This window comes from Clupea harengus, chromosome 11, assembly GCF_900700415.2.
Source record: "Clupea harengus chromosome 11, Ch_v2.0.2, whole genome shotgun sequence".
In the NCBI taxonomy this organism is placed as follows: Eukaryota; Metazoa; Chordata; class Actinopteri; order Clupeiformes; family Clupeidae; genus Clupea; species Clupea harengus.
In genome coordinates, this window is record NC_045162.1 from 7,745,049 (window position 1) to 7,769,197 (window position 24,149).

Consider the following 24,149-nt stretch of genomic DNA (forward strand, 5'->3'; position numbering starts at 1 on the left):
CTATTTTGGGGCTTTTGTAATACAATAGGCCAGTATGATGATGCCTAGGTGACCCAGCAATGGCTTTGTCACATGTCACATGTTATTGAGCCCTTATTTGGAGTGTTGTTTAGACATTACAGAATAAACAGCCAACAGTTGTGCTTGGACCTATTCTGAAACAATTGCAATAGAATTGTAGACACAACATTTAGCAGACTCTGTGTTTTACTGGGGATTTTTTGCCATAGAAACTCGGGCCCAAAATAACCTGGGGAGGTGTCAGTGCATTAAGAGGAAGCAATACAGATAAAGTCTCTCCTCTCCTCAGTAGTTGGCCTTCACTGATGATTATCTCCTCCGTGAGCTGCAAGCTCTGCCCCTCGCTGATGAAGCAAATTGCGAAACCATGCGAAAGGCAACAGAGGGAGAGGAGCCACCCCAAATAACACAGAACTCAAGAGGACCGCACGAGAGGTGAAGCACAAGAAGAGGAGTAAAGAGAGGGCAGAGAGAAGGATATAAAGAGAGGAATACAGAGAGAAGGATAAGGGAGGAAGGGGAGGGGAGGGGTGGTCGGTAATGTGAAGCCCCAGTCTCCTAGCTCAAGGTTGCGGACTGAAAAGGGATCCTCTCGGACAGACGGCAGCATTGTTGTGTTTTTTTTAAAAGATTTCTTGTGGGCATGCCCCCTCCCTTGCCTTGCCTTGTCTTGGCTGCTGCTGCAGTATTGACAGCATTCAGGTGTGAAGGAAACATTGAGCTCTATCTCCAAGACGGAGGCCCCCAATTGCACCACTGCAATCTCCCTGACAAGAGGAAATCCTCCTCTCCAGCATGATAGTGAAGGGGAGGGTGCTCATTTCTTCTGCTGTGTGAGAGAGGTGCAACTTTTCTGCAGTCTCTGAAGAAGCTTGCAAGAGTGAATGGGAATCGCCAGTGAGGTTGTTCAACCTACATGAACATGGGTTTGCCAGCAAACATCTCTGTGACCGGAAATACAACGAGATCCCTGAGAGGCCTTTGTTTATGAGCACCACGTGACTTTTTGAATCTCCAGGAACTGCCTCTAGCACAATCACAGAGGGAGGCATTTGAGAGAGGATTTAAAACAAAAAAAACCTACTGATCCTCCACACCCTCTTTGCACACCCCACCCCACCCCCTTCCAGAAGGAGGGTCAGGGTAAACCATGACGACATCGGTGGGGGTGGTCCCAGACAGTGCGATGGCACAGTCCCTCTCCATCCCCACGCTGACCGTGCTTCCCCCATCCTCCGACACCGAGTCCTGGTCTCGGTCCCCCAGCCCTCGCTGCAGGCGGCCCCGGTCCCGCCGCTGCCGGGCCAGACAGCGGCCCCGTGACACCGGCACCCCCGAGGACTCTCCCCACCGCCTCACCCATATGCACCAGCAGGACGAGGGCCCGCGGGACGAGGGCCCGCAGGAAGAGGGCGAGGACGAGGAGGCGGAAGGGGAGAGGAAGAAGAGTAACAGGATACAGATGAGTCTATCTCCCAGCCCCTCGCTCACGTGTGTGGCGAGGAGCGGTGAGGAGGAGGCCGATGGTGAGGAGGAAGAGTACCAGCGGCAGCTGAGGCAGGGAAGCCCCTCGCCCCTGCTGCTGCCCCTGCCCCTGCCGTCTCGCTCCTGGTCTCGGAGCATGTCCCCGAGTAGACGCTCGCGCTGGTCGCTCCGCAGTCTGCTCAGCAGGGACGGCTCTGACTGGGATAGCTGCAGGTCAGTGTGTGTGTGTGTGTGTTTCTGTGACCAAAAGTGGCTGCTTGTGCTGGAGACATTGCAGCTAACCTTCCCATTGCAAAGTGTTGCAGGTAGTTCCTAGCATCCACCCAGACCTGTCCACTGAAGAGGTTGGGCCCACGTATTTACCCATTTCCCATGGTTTGATTATTTATTATTTATGACTTAGATTTGCTTGCACCTCCTTTATACTAGTTCTGCAAAAGAATAGTTTGTGTGGTTGCCTTCCTGTGGTGTACAATCCTCTGATATTCACAGACAAACAAGCAAATAGCTGCATGTGCCAACTTTTGAATAGGCGGATTTGCCTATTTTCAGTCCGAGTCCAAAAAAGCCTTTTTATTTGGCACAGTGAGTAATGCTTACAAGCAAATCTGTGTGAGGATCAAATGTTGGAAAAAATTAAAAGCTTTAGCAGTACTTTACTACGTTACATAAACATACTGACTTTCTAAAACCCCACAGACAGAAATTCTTGTTCCTTTCAATAGTCATAATGTTTTTATTGCAATGCTTTTGTGTTGCTTGCAGTACAATAAGTAATGGGAGGTATTGTGTGTGAGAGAGAAGTGTGTGTGAGAGAGAGAAGAAGGCAAAAGGAAGGAAGCGTAATGATGCATGGTCATAGTAAAAGTACAATAAAGGAACTCAGAAACGAGCACTGAGAAAAACATGCAGTACAAAATTAGCCATAGAAATGGCGGAAAGATAGAAAGACATTTGCTTCTACTCAGTGGAGCTAAAGGGATGGAGAGGTGGATGGGAGGAGGGGAAAAAACGGAGAGAAATATGGATGAGTGAGGCAAAAGCAGACCCCACTATTGGAGAATCCTAAGCCGGGCCACAGGCAATTGGTGAAAACGGGGCGGGTTCTCCCTCTCATCCATCCTGCTTCCATATGCATGACATCACCCCTGCCCAGTGGGAACACAGGCTGTTCACTATGATGTCATCTGTAGCCAATCAGAGCACAGCCCTGTGTGGTGCAGCGCCGTGTTGTCAGCCTGTCAGAGGGCCAGCTGAGAAGGCAGCGTGTGTTTTCTCTGCGGTTCATATGAACAGCTGTGCTTCCATCCCTTTCAATTGCAAAACGGCTCTTTATTGACCCACTTCTTTTGAAAATGAAAAAAAATATTGCTTACAGTGGGATCCCAGCTCTGGCTGGTCATGGCTTATAGCCTCTGGAGATTGATCTGATCCGTTCGTCCTTGATCTGGTTTACAAGGACAAAGATAATCGATAGGCTTCGGTGTAATGCATTACGAATGGAAAAACAAAAAAGATTGGAGGAAATGCTTCACAGCTAGCCACCTATCCTATGACCATAATCAAAGATATGAGTCAGTGTAGCTTTACAGCTACCATATTTGTTGGATACAAATGAAAAGGTGAACCATAGAATGTTTTTATTTTGTAATATATGAACACTGTTCTTTCTGCATGAACTAGGCTGAGTGTTCTGCGTTTAGAAAGGCTTGGGGCGGTCAGTAAACACGCTGTGTGACTCCGTCACCTGCGCCCATCAGCTGGAACGCTCTCACCAGGCTCTCCTCCTTTGCTTCTTCTTTACTTCACATTGGAGCTTGTCATGTGGAGTATTTATTTTAAACATCTGTGTTTTGAACTAATACAAAAACAATACATAATTGTAGTGTTTTCTTTTACAAATGAATGTATCATAAACGGGTAATTGTATATAACATTAGACTGTGTGTTAGTCTTTGACGTGATTATGTTGGCCGTGAAGAGGTCATCTTTCAGACTGTTAAAATAGATGAGTAATGAACCTCAAGAGCACACACAGATAGCATCGGGTCCTCGTGTCATGTTCGAGTGACGGCCCATTCTTGTGTCTGTCAAATGTGAACACATAATTGGAGGCCGTTTTATTACCCTGTCCCTGTTTTTTTTCAGCCAACTGTTGTAGTTGGAGAGAACAGTGTGCTTTTTTTTTGGTAAAGAAGGAAACATTTGATTAATTTGACCGTGTTTTTTTTTAACAAACTCAAAAATGATCTGAATAACAATATAGGACCAATCGTGTTGGTCCTCCCTGAAAGAAGTTGTAAGCAGCAATGGTGTCTACAGCATGTGATGTGCTACCTGTGGAGTTGTGCACTGTGTGGGCATGGCGTGGGCATGGCGTGGGCCTGGGAAGGGGACCTGGCTGCCTACATGCAATGTTGACTGCATGCAGTGCTGAGCCAACAGCTATGGCTTGGCTTGTTTGGTATACCATATGCGCATTGCCTATCTGTCTTGGCTTGTTTGGTATACCATATGCGCATTGCCTATCTTTGCTGTTCCAAATAGAGTCACCAAAACACTTGCACAACTCCTGCATCACAAAACAAGACCGCAAAGTCACAGTGTTTACTTGGGTGGCCATTTTGGAGTCACTGTTCTTTTTTTTCAGTTTCAGTTGGGGGCACATATGGTTAACCTCAGCAAAGAACATCATGCAGTTACAGTTGAAGTTCTCATGGGAAGATTTCTTGCATGTGGACATATTTTTCTCTGTATTTAAAGGCTATACGTTTTTGGACATGGAAAGAGGAAGACCCCTGTTTTTAATAGAAAGAATTCATCTGAGTGTGTCTTTCCATCAGTGACCATAATGAGATTGTGTAACTTGCAGACAGGGGGAATCAGCTGCTACCATCTCCTGACCTCTTGTTGCGTCTCCATTGGTTTAGATGTGACTCCCTAGCTCGGGTGGCTAATTGGCTAATTGGCTGAAGGATCATATTGACTGTGCAGCGAACCTCCCTCTTTGGGGCTAGACTGACTAGGTGCACCAACAAACTCAGACCCACATGTTTTTCCAGATCAATCTCCTTAGGAACACAGAATATGTCCTGATCTGCTTTTTAAGTCTGTATTACATTTTTTTATAATAATAACGCTTTATACTGATGCAGATGTACTTCACAGACTGTTGTGGATACCCCCTGGCTCCTGTTTTGGACCCTGCACACCTGTTAAAATGCTGACTGGATATAAACCTTCCGACAGGATTCATTAGTAGAGTAACATTGATTCTTGGGGGAATTGATCTGCCTTCTCAACTGTCTGATAAGTGTCATCGGAAGTGCTGTCTGATTTTCCTCAGGCCTGTGGAATCTTTAAATCTGCTGATGCCACAGTCTTGTTTTGCCTCCTTTAAGTGCTCTCCTGGTGTTGAACTCTCAAACCTCATCTGAAACCCTCCCTAGTCTTCTTTTATCACTCCATCTTGGCCTTTAGACCGAGATTATAAGGGCCTGTGCCCAGAGACCTCAGGAAAAGCAGATTACAGATGGACAGAGGCCCAACCACTCTGGATTATTATAGTACTTTACAGTCTCTAATCCATATAGATGAAGAGAGATTGCGATTTAAATGGTCGGTAGGGTAGGTGGACTAGGCAGAATGACCCGTTTATTATGATTCCAGATTTTACTTGCCGTATTAAATATACGAATGAAGTGTGTAATTGTTGTAGCGTGTAATTGTCAGCAATTTTTGGGATGGTTCACGTGACGTGCTTTACTGCTCTGCGACCGGTGAGCTCTCCTCGTTTGTCATGATGCTTCTGAACTCGTGGTAGAAGGGAGGACTCCTTTCTCTCACACAGTAGAATCCCCCGCCTCCTCCTCCTCCTCCTCCTCATCTCCCACCCTTGTCCCCCGCATCTCCTCCCTCTTGCAGCGCTCGAGGGTGCAGCGTCAGTTAATCACCGTGAAACAGACGCGGTTCCAAAAAAGAGCCTTGGTTAGGTGCACATGGTTTTGAAGGATGGTTTTGGGGGATATCCGCCGAGACCGTGGAACTGAGAGTGGCCACGCATGAAGGACACGGACCATAGGGAAGTGAATGCGCTTGCAGCCCTGGCTAAGCGGCCATCTGACCACTCCGTCTGATCGGCGTAGCGCTGTTACTGTTATCCATCGTGCATATTCGCAGCGTTTATCGGCGTGGGTGCTCTTTCGGAAACACCTCATGACATGTTCGAGTAAGTAACAAAAGCGAATGCTGCCATATAACTCGCGTGTAGAGCAATTATAATCAGATGAAGCGATTGTACAGTTATTTCATTCATCTCCCTATTCGCATCGAGTGCCCTTTCACCTGCCTGTATTAGCAACGCGCTAGTTTTTGCTGTCCGATAGCAGGGAGGGACCTTTATTGTGCATTTGAAAATACATTACCGGTGCACTATGCGAGATATCATACAATCTTCATCCCTGACCAAATAAACGAGCCTACTCGTCAGGCTGCGTGTACGGTTTTGGTTATGTTGGGATGTCGGCAGCAGGGATGTTTACTCTAACCCTCCACTACTTGACTATTATCCGTACAGCTTTGCTCTGAGTCGGGTTTACATGTGTGGTTTGTGTCTAACAGGGCCTTTGGTGTCCTTGTCGGCCGTATTGTACTCTTTAGGCTACACTGTATGGTACAATTCACCTTTAGCTTATGCAGCAGATGTCGCGAAAGATACGGTTTGCCCCTTTCAGAGCCGAAATCGAAATGCAGGTCGTAAGCGACTGTTTTGTGATGTTGTGTACGGATAATGCAGGCTGAGTCAGTGAGGCAGGATTTAGTTTGTGTGTGCACACACACACGGATATACACAGACACTGACACAGATTGTGGCGAGCACGCGCGCGATTACGCCGGTCAGTCTTCCAAGGTCTACCATGATGAGCATATGTGCTGCTTTATCCCGGGTGTTTTTTTTTGTTGTTTTCTAGAACGAACTGCGCTGTGTCATACACCGCTCTAATATGAAACTTGACAGCAGGTTACATCAATAATGGTAGTTTGGTGTTATGTGTATTCTCTTATGTAACAGTACTGTCAAGTTATCACACAATGAAACCATGATCTTGAGAGTCATTGGTTTGTTTGTAGTGATTTTTTTTTTACTCTCAGCCAAGCCTAGCCTACTTGTCATGGAGGGCTTTATCATAGTCTGACTGGGTTACCTTGGAGACGCAGGCATGGCCCTTCAGCTCTCCCCGCGTAGTCACCAGGACAACAGCAGAATCGGGCTGGTTCTGAGCGGATTTTGGCAGAAAGGAGTGGAGAGAGGGACGGATGGAGAGTCTGAAAAGAAAGAGAGAAGAGGGACAGAAAATAAATAGGAAAAGAGTATGCAGCGGAGAAAAAAACATTTGAAGGGGATCTGGATGAAAAGCAAGTGGATGCCTGAGGCTGCTGCTTCAGAATTTTACTGTATGATTGTGTGTGTGTGTGTGTGTGTGTGAGTGTGTGTGTGTGTGTGTGCCCGCCCGAGCGCGTGTCGGAAGCCAGTGGATTGGAATAACTTGTCAGAAGGGGTTCGTTTCAGTGAAATCTTTTTGGGTTTAGAGTAGCCTATTTGATGTACTAGACCCTGAGTCAGCTTTTAAATCCATTTTGTAAATTGAATGTTTGGTGCTTTCGCTCCTTATTTAGTCATTTTTACCCTCAAAATCAATGCCCAGAATATCCATCTTTCTTGACATGAAATCCTCATATTCCTTATTGTATTATTGTCTATGTCAGCATTCTGTGTGCTCTAGTCAGGGATCCTGCTTGCTTGTGCTTCATTGCCTTCCTAGGTAAGCTGCTGCCAGTGTTAAAACTCCAAAGGCTGCGGTTAGATTAGAGGTTGATTGTGATTGTGATGAAACTTGTTAAACAAAAAACTGCAGTTTTTTTAGCATTAGAGATTTCTCTCACACACATTGTAAACTTGTGACCCAGATCTTCAAATTTTACCTTCAACTTCATAGTATTTTAGTATAGCTGAAAAAATGTTTGTGTGTTGTGATGGATTTGGATCTGAGAGGACTTGCTTTGTGCCAGATATGCTCCACATTGGTCCTCCAGGCTATATGGCTAACCTGACTCACTCTACTGTAGAACCAGAGCAATGTTTTGTTCCCTGATGCCCCAAGCCCAAGCAGGCATCCCCTCTTTTACTTTGGTGGAAAGGTATGCAGCCATGGCAACGTTTGTTGTGATATAAACAGAACCATCTTCGGTGAGCCATGCCCTGTGCTGAGAGACGTGCCTAAATCCTGCTGGTTTTCACACTTTTGTCCTTGTCAGGTGGCAAGTTTCACTTCAAGGACTGTTTGCCAGGATTGTGCTGATACAGAGAACCAGCCTCTGAAAGACATGCGGTGGTTCAACCTTACTGACCTATATTTGTCGTTCGTCCGTGTTAAGTTTTAATGTAGCACATTATCAGAGCCTGACACTGATACAAACATAGCCCGTTACTTTCTCTTGCTTTTTCTTGAGAGAAATTGACAGAGCTTGGCGCTCTCAACAACAGTCTCACATTTTGGGCTTGAATTTCTGCATGCCTCAGTGATATGTCAGTTTTGATGAGGGACTGTCACTTCCGGCTCAATCTTTCGCAAACTGAACGCCTGGTATTCCAAGCCAATCCGGTTATCCCACAAAACATTAACATCCAACTTGACCCCAACTAAAATGGCACGAAATGTAGGGTGATGATTGATGACCAACTTAATTTCTCTGAGCATGTTGGATTTTGTCTCGAGGTCTTGTCGGTTCACACTCTATATTATTCAGAAGATCAGACTCTTATCTCACACAATATGCTACGCAACTTCTCGTGCAGGCCCTGGCTATTTCTAGCTGTACTATTGCAATGCAATTTTAATGGGCCTGCCTGCGTGTGTAGTGACAGTTGCAGATGCTTCAGAATGTTTGTTCTTTGATCAGTCAAAGAGGACACATGTGACTCCACTGCTAGTCACCCTTCACTCCTCCACTGGCTCCCTGTAGCTGCTAGACCTACATACATTTAAATGGAATTCTCCCACTCTTGCCTATAGGGCATCTACTGTCTCGACACCAGCCTATTTAAATGCTATGATTTGGCGCTAGTCTCCCTCTTGACCACTTTGCTCCTCCAATGAGCATGCTGTCTGCGCCTTCTCTCCTCAGCAAGAGATGGCGGTTAAGACTCTTTTTGTCCGTGGTGCCTCGCTGATGGAAGGAAACTATCTAGTGATATCCGTTCTAGCGACAGCCGCGGTACATTCAAAAAGCGTTTAAAACCTTGCATTTGCAGTTATCTAATTTGTTTATTGGTTTGTTCTATGAATTAAATAATTATTTATTACTTGATTTTCTCGTTGTTTTTACTGTTTTTCTATTAATCTAATGTTTAAGTCACTTTCGATAGTAGCGTCTGTGAAATACCTTAGCTATAGGCTAACTATCTAAACATTTTGAAATCCCATGGTGTGCAAGCAACGATAAGTCCCTTTCAACAGCTGCAGCCACACATGCTGTAAAACTTAGGCCTTAATGTTCTAGGCCTATTTCCTCTGGTCATTGGCACTAATCTGTACTTTTCTCCCCCCGCCCTCGTTCTCTGCAGTACGGCCAGTAACTCTCCGCGCAGCACCCCCGGCAGCTCCCCATCTCTGCGCAGGCGCGTGCTGGGGGGGCGGGCCAGCGAGGGTGAGGGCTCCACAGAGAGGGGGGGTGGCGGCGGCGGCGGCGGCGGTGGCGGTGGCGGCGGCGGCTCGGACAGCCCACAGCCCTCCACCCCGTCAGCATCCTCCACCTCCTCCTCCCACCCGCTCTCCACCCGACATTTCAGCCGCAATGCCAAGGTAAGAGGACGAGTCCACAGTGCGTAGTCTTGTGTGTAGCCACACAGTTAAACATCTACTTGTGTAATGTGTATGTATACTTATGTTAGCACCCAAGTCGGGAGACGGCCATAGTGCACTGTGAGCTCAAAGGGTCAGGGGATGAAACCACTGAAGAGAATGACCTTTTCTAAAGCAGTCCAAACCCCTTCCTGAAGGCCAGGCTTCTTTGGCTAACAGTAGAGGGACATGATGACCTTGGGGATGGGGTCGGCCTCAGAGCAAACCCCTGCATGCACAGCCAGGCTGTTGTGTGCTTGCTTGGTGGAATGGTAGTGCACTAATAACTTATAAGCTAGACATATTATCAGCCTGACTAATGCGAAAGTGTAGACAGGCAGGCTTGTGTGTGGGGGTGCGCTTATGTGCCTGTGTATGTGTGTGTGTGTGCGCGTATGTGTGTGTGTTCGCGCGCGCGTGTGTGTGTGTGTGTGTGTGTGTGTGCGTATGCCTGTGTGTGTGCGTATGCCTGTGTGTGTGTGTTTGCCTGTGTGTGTGTGTTTGCCTGTGTGTGTGTGTGTGTGTGTGTGTGTGTGTGTGTGCGTATGGGTGGGGGTGGGGTTTGAGCAGAGAGATGGATACAGAGATAAGTGCCATGGTGGTGGGGGTGTGTTTGTGTGTCGTGAAGGTTGTTGTCAAACACCGGTGATGTCTCAAGGACTCCGGCAACAGGGCTCAAGGTCTTCATCACGTGAGACAGGAAACACAAGAGGCTCACCCATCAACAGCCATGTTATTAGCACAGGGAATCGCATCTCATTCTCGTCTGGAATGCGTTTGTATTTCGAAAAGTATAGGATCTAGCTTCTGTGAAGAAAAGCTTTTTGGAGAAGAAGGAAACCCTTGCACTGGTGCTCTTCTGAATATGTGTTCTGTTTGTTCTCTGTTGCAGAAAATGCAGAGCTGGTACAATGTGAGTATGTGTGCGTTTGGCAGGGCTTCAGGGGTTCAGGGGTTCATGGCTGAGTGTTCGAGGGTGTGCTGATGGTGCAGGTTTCCTCCAGCCTCAGTGGGAAGCACGCTGTGATCAGCGCTGAGCTGGTGCTGAACCACCACCACCACAGCCTGACTGACTTATTGAATTGCAGACTTTGCACACACACTAGTGAAACGCACACACACACACACACACACACACACACACACACCTGCACAAACACAAACACAAACACAAACATACTGACACACACACACACACACACACACACACACACACACTCACACACACACATTTATGTTCAACTTGCTTGGTGTTTTTTCCAGGTACTGAGCCCCACGTATAAGCAAAGGAACGAAGATTTCCGGAAAATCTTCAAAAAGCTGCCTGACACAGAGCGCCTCATTGTCGGTGAGTGACTCTCCTGGCAAGTATGGAAAGAAATTAGCAAAGCAAGTAGCCTGACTCTATGAAGAAACAATAGATGATGGAATGGGGCTAAATCATGCAGGCCTGCACACAGGTGAGGCTTTTCACCTGGATGTTATGTAAAACTAGCTGCAGGGCTGTTCAGTTTCAACCTGTTCACTGAGTCACACAATGTCCTCATATTGTTCTCAAGCTGAACATGTCCTCCTTTGGTCTCTTTCTCCTTCTCTCTCTCCTTCTCTCTCTCCTCCCTCTCTCCTTTCTCTCTCCTTCTCTCTTGCTGTTTCTTGTCCCCAGATTACTCCTGCGCATTGCAAAAGGACATTCTGCTGCAGGGTCGACTTTACTTGTCAGAGAACTGGCTCTGTTTCTATAGTAACATATTCAGATGGGAGACCACTGTGAGTCCTACAAATAGAGATGCACACACACTCACACTTGCAAACGCACACACACACTCGCACTCACACACAGACACACACACACACACACACACACACACAAACGCACACACACTCACACTCACAAACGCACACACGCACTCAGACACGCATTGGTACATGTAGACAGACACAGTTGACAAAGTAGGCTAATGATTTTCCTTTTCCCTCTTCATCCAACCAGATCACCATCCTGCTGAAAGATGTGACCAGCCTCACGAAGGAGAAAACGGCCAAGCTCATCCCTAACGCCATTCAGATCAGCACTGAACACGAGAAGGTGAGCCTGACCACCTGAACACATAACTGCACATAGATACCCTTTCACGTGCACAGACAGTGTCAGAGCCAACACTGATGGTGTGTACAGTGAGAGACAGAGTAAGAGGTCGGATGATGGTGTGTACAGCGAGGGTCAGAGAAAGAGGTCGGATGAAGGGTGTGAATCCAATACTGTCTTGTCTGTCCCCTCTCAGCACTTCTTCACATCTTTCGGGGCGAGGGATCGCAGCTACATGATGATCTTCAGGCTATGGCAGAACGCACTTATGGACAAGGTGCCGCTCTTCACTGTCTCCCTCTATACTGTTATACGCCACAGATGCCACTTTCCTACTCTCACATTCGACATGAAGATTTTATACCACAGGGTTACCTCTACTTCCCGACGTTTCTCTAATGTGTTACTAGTATGGTAATATTCCCTCTATTCCTTAATCTTACCTCCACCCTTCTCCTCCTCTCTCCACCCTCGGTACTCCTCTCTCCCTCTCTCCCCCTCTCTCCACCCTCCTCTCTCCCCCTCTCTCCCCCTCTCTCCTCCTCTCCCCTCAGACACTGTCTCCTAAGGAGCTGTGGCACATAGTGCACCAGTGCTACGGCACAGAGCTGGGCCTGACGAGCGAGGATGATGACTACGTCTCCCCCACCGCTGAGCACATCAACGGCCTGCTGTGAGTTTGACCCCCTGCTTACCTGGCCTGAGGGATCAGGTGCTTTCTGGTGTAGGACTAGTCACGTGATGGCGGCTTATAAACCACTGCTGTTTTATTTGCTGTCACTATGTAGGGAAGGACGTGCCTTTGAATTGTGTGGTGGTGTGATGGGCAGGTTCATTTGAATTTAAACGAAGTTCTTGTTTCGAAGCCGGTTTATCTGCCCACTTTTTTACATTCCTTCTCCTGTTGTCACGCATTTCCTTTATTTATAACTGCCTTTTGAACTTCCTATTTGTTTCTACTTCCCCCCCCCTCCCTCTCTCTGTCTGTTTGTCTGTCTTCCTTGTTTGTCTGCTTTTCCCTCACACTCTACACCTCTCTCATTTCTCTTTCTGCATCTCTCTCCCGCTCTCTTTTTTTCCCCTTTTGTTTCTGTCTCTCGCCCCCTCTTCAGTCCGATTGAAGAGCCTATATCGGCAGACCTGCTGGACTTGTGTGCAGTCGCCACCTCCCCAATCGCCTGCTCTCCCCCTCCAGCCTCCTCTCTCCCCCCAAGCAGCAGTCCTCCTGCAGTGGTGGGGTCCTTGTCGCCCTCGACCTCAGGGCTGCCCATGGATGTGCCTGCTGCGGGCCGGCTAGGTGCCAGTGGCAGCTTCAGTGGGGAGCTGGAGCCCAGTCCACCCAGCTCCCAGAGCTCGCTGCCCTCCTTCACCCCCTCCACCCTCACAAGGACTGCGTCCGCATCTGCTGTGAGTTTACACACACACACACACACACACACACACACACACACACACACACAGAGACACAGACACACACACAGACACAAAGGTACCAGTCCAGTCCAATATCCTTTACGAACCACCCCAACCATTTTCAATATAAGCATACTTATTCACATACACTCTTAAACACATGCTCTTTCATACACACACACACACACACACACCCTCCTGGACCTCACTGCCTTGTACTGGTAGCTTCACCTTCACCAGGGCTATGTCTGTCTCCACAGGCACACTTTCACATCATCACAAACAAGCCCACACTTATACACACCTGTACATTAGGGCGAATATACTCATAGTGTTCTGGCTTCTTAGCCATTGTTGGGGTCATGCCATGTGTCATGCTGTGACAAAGCGATTAGTGGAACCTGACAGTAACGGAGTGGCAGAACAAGGGATCAGATCGGCCATAGTGGTGCTACTCACTCAATAGAAATGCTCATTAGCATTAGCTCACACGCTTGTGCTAATAGTGATGCTCATTAGCTTTCGCGCTGTATCTGATGCCCACACACTTGTGCTAATAGTGATGCGCATTAGCTTCGCGCTGTATCTGATGCCCACACGCTTGTGCTAATAGTGATGCTCATTAGCTTCGCGCTGTATCTGATGCCCACACGCTTGTGCTAATAGTGATGCTCATTAGCTTCGCACTGTATCTGATGCCCACACGCTTGTGCTAATAGTGATGCTCATTAGCTTCGCGCTGTATCTGATGCCCACACGCTTGTGCTAATAGTGATGCTCATTAGCTTCGCACTGTATCTGATGCCCACACGCTTGTGCTAATAGTGATGCTCATTAGCTTCGCGCTGTATCTGATGCCCACACGCTTGTGCTAATAGTGATGTGACTGCAGTGCAACTGCAACATGACTCACCGTGTCTGTCTGTCTTTCTCTCCCTCTGTCTCCCTTTTTGTCTCTCTCTCGCTCTCTCTCTCTCTCTCTTTTTTTTTTTCTCCCTCTCCCTTTGTCCTTCCCTGTCCTTCCCTGTCCTTCCTGTTTCTCAATCACGTTCATCCCTGTCTCTTCCTGTAGAATCTGGAGGATGGTGGGGACACGCTGTCCGAGTCGGTCAGTCTCGCTCTCCCTCAAGCTACACACAGCCTGGGCAACCTGTCCTCGCTGGAAATGACCAATGACGAAGAGCTGCCCACAGACCCCAGCAACTCCTCCGACACACAGGAAGAGAGTAAGTGGATACTGTTAGATCGAGCAGTTCAGTCTGCTCTAGGCTCACACTGATGTGGGGTCTTAGTGTCAGTGGAACATCCAGATGCAAATGCCCTTCTTAGGTATTGTGTGGCAGAATGACAAATTGCATGAAATTTGAATAAACATACAATTTGAATAATCATAAAATTTGCTAATGAAACAAATTCCCTGAATGTGACCCAGAGGCTTGAGTTTAACTGCCTTTGTTTTATACCTGAACTCCTGGCTTTTATTCTTCGTTTAGTTGAACTGATAGAACACACATGACACAAAATACACTTAACTTACACAAACAGACACTGAGGTTGGTAAAAACAACACAGTATTAGCATTATTTATATTTCATCTAGTAGTGTAGTAGTTTGTGTCCATATATGTATAAGTAAAATAAAAAAATTCGATTTGAGATATAGTTCTAACTATGAAAATGAAATGTAGAATGTGCATTTACTAGTGCCACTAGTTCTCTCCCGGCACAGAGGGGAGTCTCCAACTGAAAACACTGCTGTCTGACCAGTAGGTCATGGATGGGATGTGAAGTGTTGTTCATTATGTCAAGCAGTTTGTGCAAAATCTCTCTCTCAAAAACTCAGTCCCCAGCACAGAGCCAGCCTTCTTTATCAGCTCGTTCAGTTTCTTAGTGTCACTGGCTCTGATGCTGCTGCCCCAACAGAGTTACACTTGCAACAACAGACTGGTAAAAGATGCAACATCTTGCTGCACACAGTGAAGGACCTAAGCTGTAGACAGACACAGTGTTACATTTCCAGTCCAGTCTGTTGTCAAGGTGAACGGTTGTCTCCGTCCAACCCCTGTCCTGTCCTTTCCCTGACCTATCTGAGGTGTTTGTTTCTTTCGGTGTTCCCCTGAGCTGAGCTGCTGAACTCTGTGTGTGTGTGTGTGTGTGTGTGTGTGTGTGTGAGGCGCAGTGGTGAGTCTCTCCCTGTGGCGTCACATATAATGTGTCCTATATGCCACGAACACAGCTGTCATACAGAGCAGCCGTGGGGGTCAACTGTCTCTCTACCCCCCCTCAGCGGACAGACTGAGATGAATGACAGACACTCGTGCAGAGTCTTTTCCTCCAAAGGGCCATTTAATTAGGAATTCAGTGGGGGCTTGAGAGTGGCAGCTTTCATTTCACACAGCCAGGAAGCTTTGGTTATGCTAAACTACAGTGGTGATTGTGAACCCCTTATTAATGTCTGATATCTGCATAAATATGAGCTAAAATGTGGTTTTGTGGTCAAGTCATCAAAATTCGTAAAGAGAAGCCAGTTCAATATTTAATGGTCAATAAACAAAGACATTAGTACCCCACGTTTTGTAAATAAAGATTCCATTAACCTCTCTCTGTGAAATGAAGATCCGATTACATTTTAGGTCATATTTATGCAGATTTTCAGAAATCTCAATGGCGTTCACCACCTTCCTAGCACCACTGTTCCAATAGGCTTTAAAAAAGTGTTTGCGTTTGCCTCTAGCTCCAGTAGGTTTGAGACTTCAGCAGCCTTTTTTGTACCTGAGGCGAATAGTCTGACTATGGAGGTGTCTGTTTAATAGGATGGGGTTAGAGGTTAATGTGTTGTTTTTGTGAGGTGCTATAGAAATGAATAGGCTGTCTGTAGTGCTAGTAGTGCCGGAGGAGAATGAGCTAAATGTAGAGGTGCGTGCGCGTGTGTTTCTGTGCCTCTGTGTGTCTGTGCGTGCGTGTTTGTGTTTTGTGTGTGTGTCCGTGCGTATGTGTGCGTGCGTGCGTGCGTGCTTGCGTGCGTGCATGTGTGTTTGTGTGTGTGTGTGTTTGTGTTAGTTTGTGTGTGTGTGTGTGTGTGTTTGTTTGTGTTAGTTTGGGTGTGTGTTTGTGTGTGTTTGTGTTATTTTGTGTGTGTATGTGTTTGTGTGTAAAAGCCTGACTTGTAAATGTGTGTGTCCTGCAGTGTGCTGAATGTTGTTGGGAAAACAGTGTCAGGGGAATGACTAAATGGAAACGCAGAGGTGCTTTCAGGGTGACTGGGCTCTTTGTACTGGTGTCAGGAAGCAGGAGCCTCTCACTACAGATGCTTGGGAGGCCAGCAGGCTGTTTGTAATGGGGGCAGGACAGGAGAGGCTGTAGAGGTGCTTTAGATGGATACTGTGGTCGTTGTTAGCCAAGCTGGTAGAGTTTGTGTTGGTACAGAGGCACATTGGGTGGTGTGTGTGTGTGTGTGTGTGTGTGTGTGTGTGTGTGTGTGTGTGTGTGTGTGTGATGTGTTGGGTTTACAGAGTCCCTAGGAACAGATCAGCTGTCTTTGTAGGCCTACCTGAAGTGAATAGGAAGTCAATAGAGGTATGGCCAGACTGAATGATGCATATCATTTTACAATATATCTTTATTTAAAACTGTGCTAAGGCATGCAGGAATGTGAGATTGTGGTGTCTAAAAAGCTGTATAGAGAGTGTATATGTGTATGGCCAATAAGGACATGGTGACTTCAATTACCACAAGGAACATTTAATGTGACTCTCAACGCTTCTGTCCAGTTAGGCATTTGCATTTAGTGAGAAAACACCATGGTAATCGGTTCTATCCTGAAAGTCAGTTACTATGATTCAGCAACCAGTCTGATTCATCACCTCCGTGCAAGGCTGAAGTTGGTCTTTTTTCATCAGCATGAGGGTTGAAGCCGTTTCCCCGGCGACCACAGTTCACACATTTAATTCTCTCTTGTATTGAAACATTGTGTGTAGAGTCACAGAGAATGACACGTGCCAACAGAGGGTTCTTGGTGTTGAAAGGGTGTAGAACCATAAGATTATTATAATTATGTATTAACATGCTTTCTGTGCTGTCCTTTTATAATATGTAATATGTAATTATTTTTTTTTTACTTCTTTTGTCCCCCTGTCCATTGTATGTGTGTATGTATGGACGCTTTATGGGGCGGAGGCCCAAACCAAACTTGCCTAAGTCTCATTGTTGTTTGTGGGAAAATAAAATGAATCTTCAAATAACCTTAATCTTAAAATTGAAGAACATTAGTCTGTGCAATAGTTAACAGGATGCTTGTAGAGACATGTGAAGTGAAACTGTCTATGGTCTTTGCCAGGTGAAGTGGAGGCATTCTGTACAGACCTGGGCGGCCGTCGGCACATCAACACCGTGGTGCGCATGAGTGTGGACAAGCTGCACGACCTGCTCTTCTCAGCAGACACACACTTCATTCAGCACCTCTTCTCCCAGCGCCACTTCACAGGTGAGGCCACATATGCACTCGCACACGCTCACGCACACACACACACACACATACATTCAGTTCATCCACCATAGTGCAGGCACATGCACACATTTGAGGTTTTTTATTTAGATTGACATATACTGGTTAAAAGACCAACACAGTATCCAAATATTGTCAAGAGTTTGCCATACAACACCAGATCCTTGTACAAAGGAATGAATGAATACACACACACACACACACACACACACACACACACACACACACACACACACACACACTCTCACAGGAGGGAGGGGTTTGTGGATGGCACAACCACTTCATGAAATGCATGTGAGTGACCATCGAGTTGCACAGTTAATGACTCTAGCAGTACATGTCTTTGTCTTCAAGGTTGGCCCAATGTTTTTCAGCATTTATATCCATCACAGACATAAAAATGGAGAAAACCACCAATATACAGTGGATAAGGCTATTGATGTCTCTTTTCTGTTGTCTTCATTTTCACATTTGGCATTGAGGAAATCCAAAAGTAACGGAAAGTAATCAAGTTACACTACTTTAATTTTGTGATACTTGGATTAGGTTACTGAATACATTTTTTAACAGGTAATCAGTAATTGTATCAGAATACATTTTTAAAGTAATCCTCCCAGCTAGGGGTGGGCGATATGACCAAAATCTTCTATCACGGTATTTGTAATTTTATATCACGGTTACGGTATATATCACGGTTTATTATACGTAGGGTGACCAGATTTAGGTTTTTGAAAAAGAGGACATTTCAGCGGTGGCGAAATGTGTCCACAGACATTTATTTATTGACCCTTAAGAACACTAAGGTGCAGAAACAATACTGCCTCAATAGGCTATTGGCCTAAGCAATAGTGGCCAGTATCCATTGAATCTTTAAATATTAAAATAAAAGCAAAGTGTATGTAAAAAAAAAAAAGAAAAAGAAAAAATCTTTCTGTGGCAATTAGTCCAGTGCTTATGTTTCAGTGGTTCTTTAATTTACTTTCAGAAGATAACTCAAGTGTTAAAACTTTCTTTTCAATGTGTGTCCATATGTTAACGCAATAATGATGAGATATTTTCTTTATATGGCCACATATTAAAATAAAAAAATTAAGAAGTTGGCCATTACACAGACATATACATAGATGCTCCATTGAGGGCCTCATCCCGTTGCTGCGACGTGCTAACGTGACGACGAGGTGATGACTGGTCTGTAAACAGACGCAAGTAAATGATGGAGCTGCAGTTTTTCTGGATAAAAAGCACTATAGATAGCGTTTATATTTCTCAACCGATTTCACTGAGTCGTTTTTATATTCAAGGGTTTATGATCTACGTGGAGTACCAAAAAAAGTTTTGTCTCCATATTACTTAGAATCTCGTTGGTTTGGCCGTAATCGCCGTTTAGTTGACATACATACATGTATATGATAAACGCTGCTAGACGCTCACTGTTCTTGTGCTCTCACAGCTCATTCACTTTGAAATACTGAAAAATAAATGCCTACACTAGACACTTTTCAGTCCATATTTTTCAGTATATTGAATCTTGCCCAACAGTCGAGGATTACTCAACAAGTAGGCATGGCAGTCCTTGCAGGTTATGTGCTTTAAAATTGTACTGGGTATCGTATTATACGGCTCTTCAGAATGTTCAAAAAAGTTCCGTTTATTTGAATGGGCCACCCCAACGTTCGCAGGTCTGTAATTTCTTTATTTTCACTGCTGCGAAAATGTAATGACCGCTGACCATCTTTCATATCATTCCGCAAGTAGTCCGGTCATTTAACGTAACGGGAAGTAATGGGTTGCTACGCAACACCTGAAACTTTAGAGTTCTATTTTATTTCTCAGCAGAAATCACAAAACGGCTACCAAATCGTTAAAGAGGTATTTTTGGAGGAATGTCTATTGTTTTGGCAAGTTACTGTATAATAAGAGGGATGAAGTATAGTTCGGAGGTCATTATCTAAAAATAAATCGATTGGATTTCAAAATAAGAGTATACCGCGGTTGAAACGGTATGGCCAAATCTCTCCTGGTAGACACATTTCTACCGTTGCACGGTATATACCGTCATACCGCCCAGCCCTACTCCCAGCCCTGTTCCTAACACATTAGTGCTGACAGTTGCTCCAGTGTTCAGACCAGCGTTTAAAGGCCCATTGTACTTGACAGCAGGCCATGCAGATGCCAAGCAAGCCAAAGAGGAACCAGGCAAGATCAGAGGGCAGTTTACAGTTTGATTTCCCCAATAGGGTGTAAAGTGAGAAACTGCATGTTACTAAATGACATACTGTTTTTTCACGCGTGGGTTTAGTTCCGCCTGTTTTCAGTCCGTCTCAATTTTTTTTTTTTTACAAAATGACCTTGTTAGGAGAACGTTAGTTTCCTTATAAGGTTGCAGGAACTCTCACTGAAGCACAGACCACAGTAATGGTGAAATCTGCGACTCCTCTCACCCTTTCCATTGGAGTGTAGTGGAGTGGAGTGGAGTAAAGGAAATGTGCTATTGCAGGGCTAGTGAACTACAGTACATAGGGCCCCGGTGGCGTTTGACCACGCTGGCAGGCGGTCGGTGTTGTCTTGTCATCTCTCTTCATTCCTAACAGCTTCAAAACCGTTTATCGGTCTAATGCCTTAGATATGGGTACCATTACAACAGGTATTTTGTATTTCCCATAATCCATTTGGAGTGAGATCAATAAAATGATCAGGTCAGAGGTCAGTGAGGCCAGGCTGTATGAACGAGTGGACATGATCAGTACCCCAAACCAGGCAGAGCGTCAGGGCTTTGTCAGGGCTTTTTCTCAGACTATGAATGGGCAGAACCAGCAGTCAGACATGTCCTTCTGTTCACGCACAGACACATTCACACACACCATTATTTCTGTCCTGATGTGTGTGTGTGTGTGTGTGTGTGTGTGTGTGTGTGTGTGTGTGTGTGTGTGTGTGTGTGTGTGTGTGTGTGTGTGTGTGTGTGTGTGTGTGTGTGTGTCTCTCTATGTGTGTGTGTGTGTCTCCTGTCCTCTGGTCAGATCTGAGCGTGCGTGACTGGCAGCCGGAAGGCAGCGCTGGGAGCTCCACGCGTGTGCTGAGTTACACCATCGCCATCAACAACCCGCTGGGCCCCAAAACTGCTCCTGTGGTGGAGACGCAGGTCAGTACTTGTTTCCTCCCTCACTAATTCTCTCCTTACTTTTCTTTCTCTTTCCCGCTCTGTTTCTCTATCTCTCCCTGTCACCCACCCTGTCATTGCTCCTCTGAATCTCATGCCATGCCCCCCCCCCTCTCTCTCTGTGTATTCTATATGTGTTGAAGTGGTCTAGTATTTGAGGTCCCTCTGTGGGTGAGAGGTGGTTGAAGTGGCAGCTGTGCGCTGTAGCGTTGCTGTATCTGTGTTGAACTAGCTTGTATTCTCGGTTTTATATGAATGTGGCGATGTAAGTTGTGTTTGCATGGACTGTAGATTGATGTAGGTGGGATGGTTTGGGTGTGTGTGTGTGTTTGCGGGTTTAAACTTGCTAGCTGTTTGTTGACGTTAGTCAAAGTTTGTTTTAGGTTTGTAAAGCCTGTGTGTGTGTGAATGAGGGTACTCAGGGTTGTGAAGCCTGTGTGTGTGTGTGTTTGCGTGTGTGTATGTGTTTGCGTGTGTTTGCAGGTTTAAACTTGCTAGCTGTTTGTTTTAGGTTTGTGAAGCCTGTGTGTGTGTATGTGGCGACTCAGGTGTTTTTTTGTAGTTGAGGAGTGGATGTAGATGTTCAGTTTACTTGAACTAACAAGATTCTGGTTGTTCTGTGTAGGTGTGAATAAGTGTGTGTGGGTATGTCTCTTGTCATTCTGATGTGTGTGTGAGTGTGTGTGTATGTGTGTGTCTTCAGCATGTACAGCGTGTGTGTTCAGTGTCTGTGTTAACCTGGTTGACTGTGTGGTCTCCTCCCCCCCCCCCAGACCCTCCACAAGAGCAGTGCGCGGGGCGAGTGCTATGTGGTGGACTCGGAGGTCATCACCTCTGGCATCCCCTACCAGGACTACTTCTACACTGTGCACCGCTACTGCCTCACCTCCGTCAGCAAGCACAAGAGCCGCCTACGGTAAGGCCGAGGGGGAGACCATGGAGGGGGGGCTGGCCATGGAGGGGGGTGCTGGGCTGGCCCTACACTTAGCAGTTATGCCATCCACGTCCCCGGAAAAAAGTCTGAGATTGTTGTTACACCACCTTGTCTTGATTTAATGCTTCTGTCAAAGGTGGTAGTTACAGTGAGTAATTTAATCATCAATGTGTCCTGCTAAGACAGTATACTGATAGTATTCAGCATAGTATTAGCAGCACAATGCCCAGTGGAACTTGACCAATAGGGTGAAGTACAGATGTACAAAGTAATGAATGAATAAGCGCGCACACACACACACACACACACACAATCAAATGTCCCACAGATCAGATCAGACCTTTGATGTGGAAGCACACAATGTCTGATTGTGTTCAGTAACCCTCAAAGAAACAAGTAGTTTGTTTTGGTGATAAACATTGTATGTAAAGAGAGGTTTGTTTGTGCACCTTTAAGGCTGTTGTGGTTTGTGTGAGAGCTGATGGGAGGACTGTGCTGTGATTGTGTGTGCCTGTGCAGGGTGTCCTCAAACATCTGCTACAAGAAGCAGCCGTGGAGCCTGGTGAAGGCCCTCATCGAGAAGAACACGTGGAGTGGCATCGAGGAGTACTACAGGCACATGGGTGGGCACACAGAGAGAGAGAGAGACAGAGGGACAGATTTTGACTCCTAAAACCCTTTATTCAAAAAAATAAATAAAACCTTTTTGAAATACCATCGGAAATAATCCGTCCATTGCACCAGTTGAAAACAAGCTTCCCAAAGTCGTTTCTCGTAACTGTAACACACCATCTCTTCCTGAACTGAGCCAAATTCTCCTTTTGCTAGCAGAACGTGTGCTCCACAACTATTCTTGTGTCCACTAGAGAAGATTTAAACATGGATATCATGTCAATATCTTGGCCTTCAAGGATGTCCTCTTTCTGAACCTGACCGTTTACACGTCTTGAATTTGGATCCTTTTTTTCCTGTGCTAAATTGGCTTAAACATGAATGAGGCTTTTTGTCACACAGACCCACATAGTTCTCTATGTGTCCAAGGTGTCATGTGAGGTTACACTTTCAGCTGTTCTGCGCTGGCATAGTTCATAATCCACAGGACGGAGCAAAGCACACACACAGGCCTTTGTCAGGCCCATTTGTTTGTCATAGACGGAGGTTGCCATGGGAATGGAAGTCCGAGCATCACGCCTTGTGTCTTATTTCATTACGCCCTGTGTCTTTAGTTTATTACAGGTTCCAGCATGATGACATTAACTAAATTGGTAAAAGGCTGTCGGCACGTTATAAACGTGAATCTAAACATAGGTTCGATTCTAAAAATCATTGAATCATTAAGCAGTCACTTGTAAACAAAGGGGCTTGCGCTACAAAAAAATGGATACTTTAGCAGTAGTACTTCTTGGAGTTTGTGCTCGTAAAATTGAGCCTCGTAGGTGTACCTTAAGTACCTTAACATACAACTCAATATGAAAACGAAACGAACATAACGAAAACTGAATTTCCCCCTTTCGGTCTGTACTGCACCTAGAACAGCCTAAGCCAGAAAGCAGTTGAACAGAATGTGAGTTTAAAATGTCAAGGTGTGTATATGTCAATGTGGGTGTGCCACTTTGAAGTGAAGGTGAAGTTGAATGGAGCTGAATAGGTACTGTGTGGGATTGCTATTTGAATGGGAATACCACATGTTATAGTGAGGTGAGGTGGGGTGGGGAGGGTCAGGTCAGAAGTTTAGTCTCATAGTTAAGAAAAAGACACTTCACACTTTATTGTGTTTTTGTTCATATTTTTAATCTAGAGCGGATGTAGAGGTTTTTATGTGATTGTAGTTTAGCTGATAGCAAGACGCTACCTACATCGAAGTCACCAAGGTTGACACCAGGGAGCACCTTAAACCGAAATCCGAAACTGGCAGATACTTTGAGTAAAAGCCTCTTTTAAATGAATAAACGCAAATGTAGATCTGTCTCTGGTGCTCTTTATGTCCCTTACGTGCTGCCGTTGTCCTTCAGAGACGGAAGTGTGCAAGCTGGAGACGCTGATGCAGACTGAGGTTACTGTGGTAACGGCGAGCGAGGTGGCGGCGGCGGTGGCGGACTCTGCCAAGACCCCACCGCTGCTGCGTCGACGCAAGCGCAACCTGTCACGGCGCGCCGGAGAGAGGGAGCGAGAGAGGGAGGCGTCGGGCGCGGTGGCCGGCGGGGGAGGAGGGGCCGGCGACCGGGCCGACCGAGGGATGGCGGAGGAGAGAGACCGGCGGGAGATGAGTGAGTCAGATGAGGGACAATCTGGAGGCTTCCGGAACTCGGCAGTCTGTTTCTGTCCCATCCTCAACCACCTGCACACACACACACACACACACACACACACACACACACACACACACACACACACACACACACTCTGTGTCTTTCCCTCCTCTTTCTCTCCCTCTCACACACACACACACACACACACACACACACACACACACATTCTCTCCTACTCTCTGTGTCCCTCTCTTTCTCTCTCTCTTTTCTTCTCTCCCTCTCAGAAACACACACAGATGCAATACCTTTTTTATTTACCTGACATCTAGTGGTCATGTTTGGCATTGCAAAACAACCTAGCTTCCGCCACTAAATACGTCATACTTTTTTTTCATTCTCC

General features: G+C 46.2%; 1 protein-coding gene across 5 annotated transcripts in view; it reads left to right on the top strand.

The window, feature by feature from the left end:
• gramd1a (GRAM domain containing 1A) overlaps positions 1–24,149 on the top strand; it is a 35,643-nt gene that overhangs the window by 5,799 nt on the left and 5,695 nt on the right. For 2 of the 5 annotated variants that reach the window (XM_031575669.2, XM_031575670.2), the window contains 15 exons: positions 311–1,719; positions 9,131–9,368; positions 10,300–10,320; positions 10,671–10,755; positions 11,071–11,174; positions 11,398–11,493; positions 11,690–11,770; positions 12,048–12,166; positions 12,606–12,900; positions 13,979–14,132; positions 17,242–17,388; positions 20,427–20,548; positions 21,340–21,482; positions 22,020–22,123; positions 23,513–23,767. In XM_031575669.2, coding sequence (XP_031431529.1) covers positions 1,172–1,719; positions 9,131–9,368; positions 10,300–10,320; positions 10,671–10,755; positions 11,071–11,174; positions 11,398–11,493; positions 11,690–11,770; positions 12,048–12,166; positions 12,606–12,900; positions 13,979–14,132; positions 17,242–17,388; positions 20,427–20,548; positions 21,340–21,482; positions 22,020–22,123; positions 23,513–23,767 — 2,512 coding nt within the window. In that variant the 5' untranslated portion in view covers positions 311–1,171. Of the gene's footprint in view, positions 1–310; positions 1,720–3,900; positions 5,735–9,130; positions 9,369–10,299; positions 10,321–10,670; positions 10,756–11,070; positions 11,175–11,397; positions 11,494–11,689; positions 11,771–12,047; positions 12,167–12,605; positions 12,901–13,978; positions 14,133–17,241; positions 17,389–20,426; positions 20,549–21,339; positions 21,483–22,019; positions 22,124–23,512; positions 23,768–24,149 lie in introns of those variants that run through there. The other 3 variants (XM_012817951.3, XM_031575672.2, XM_031575671.2) reach the window with 3 other exon arrangements.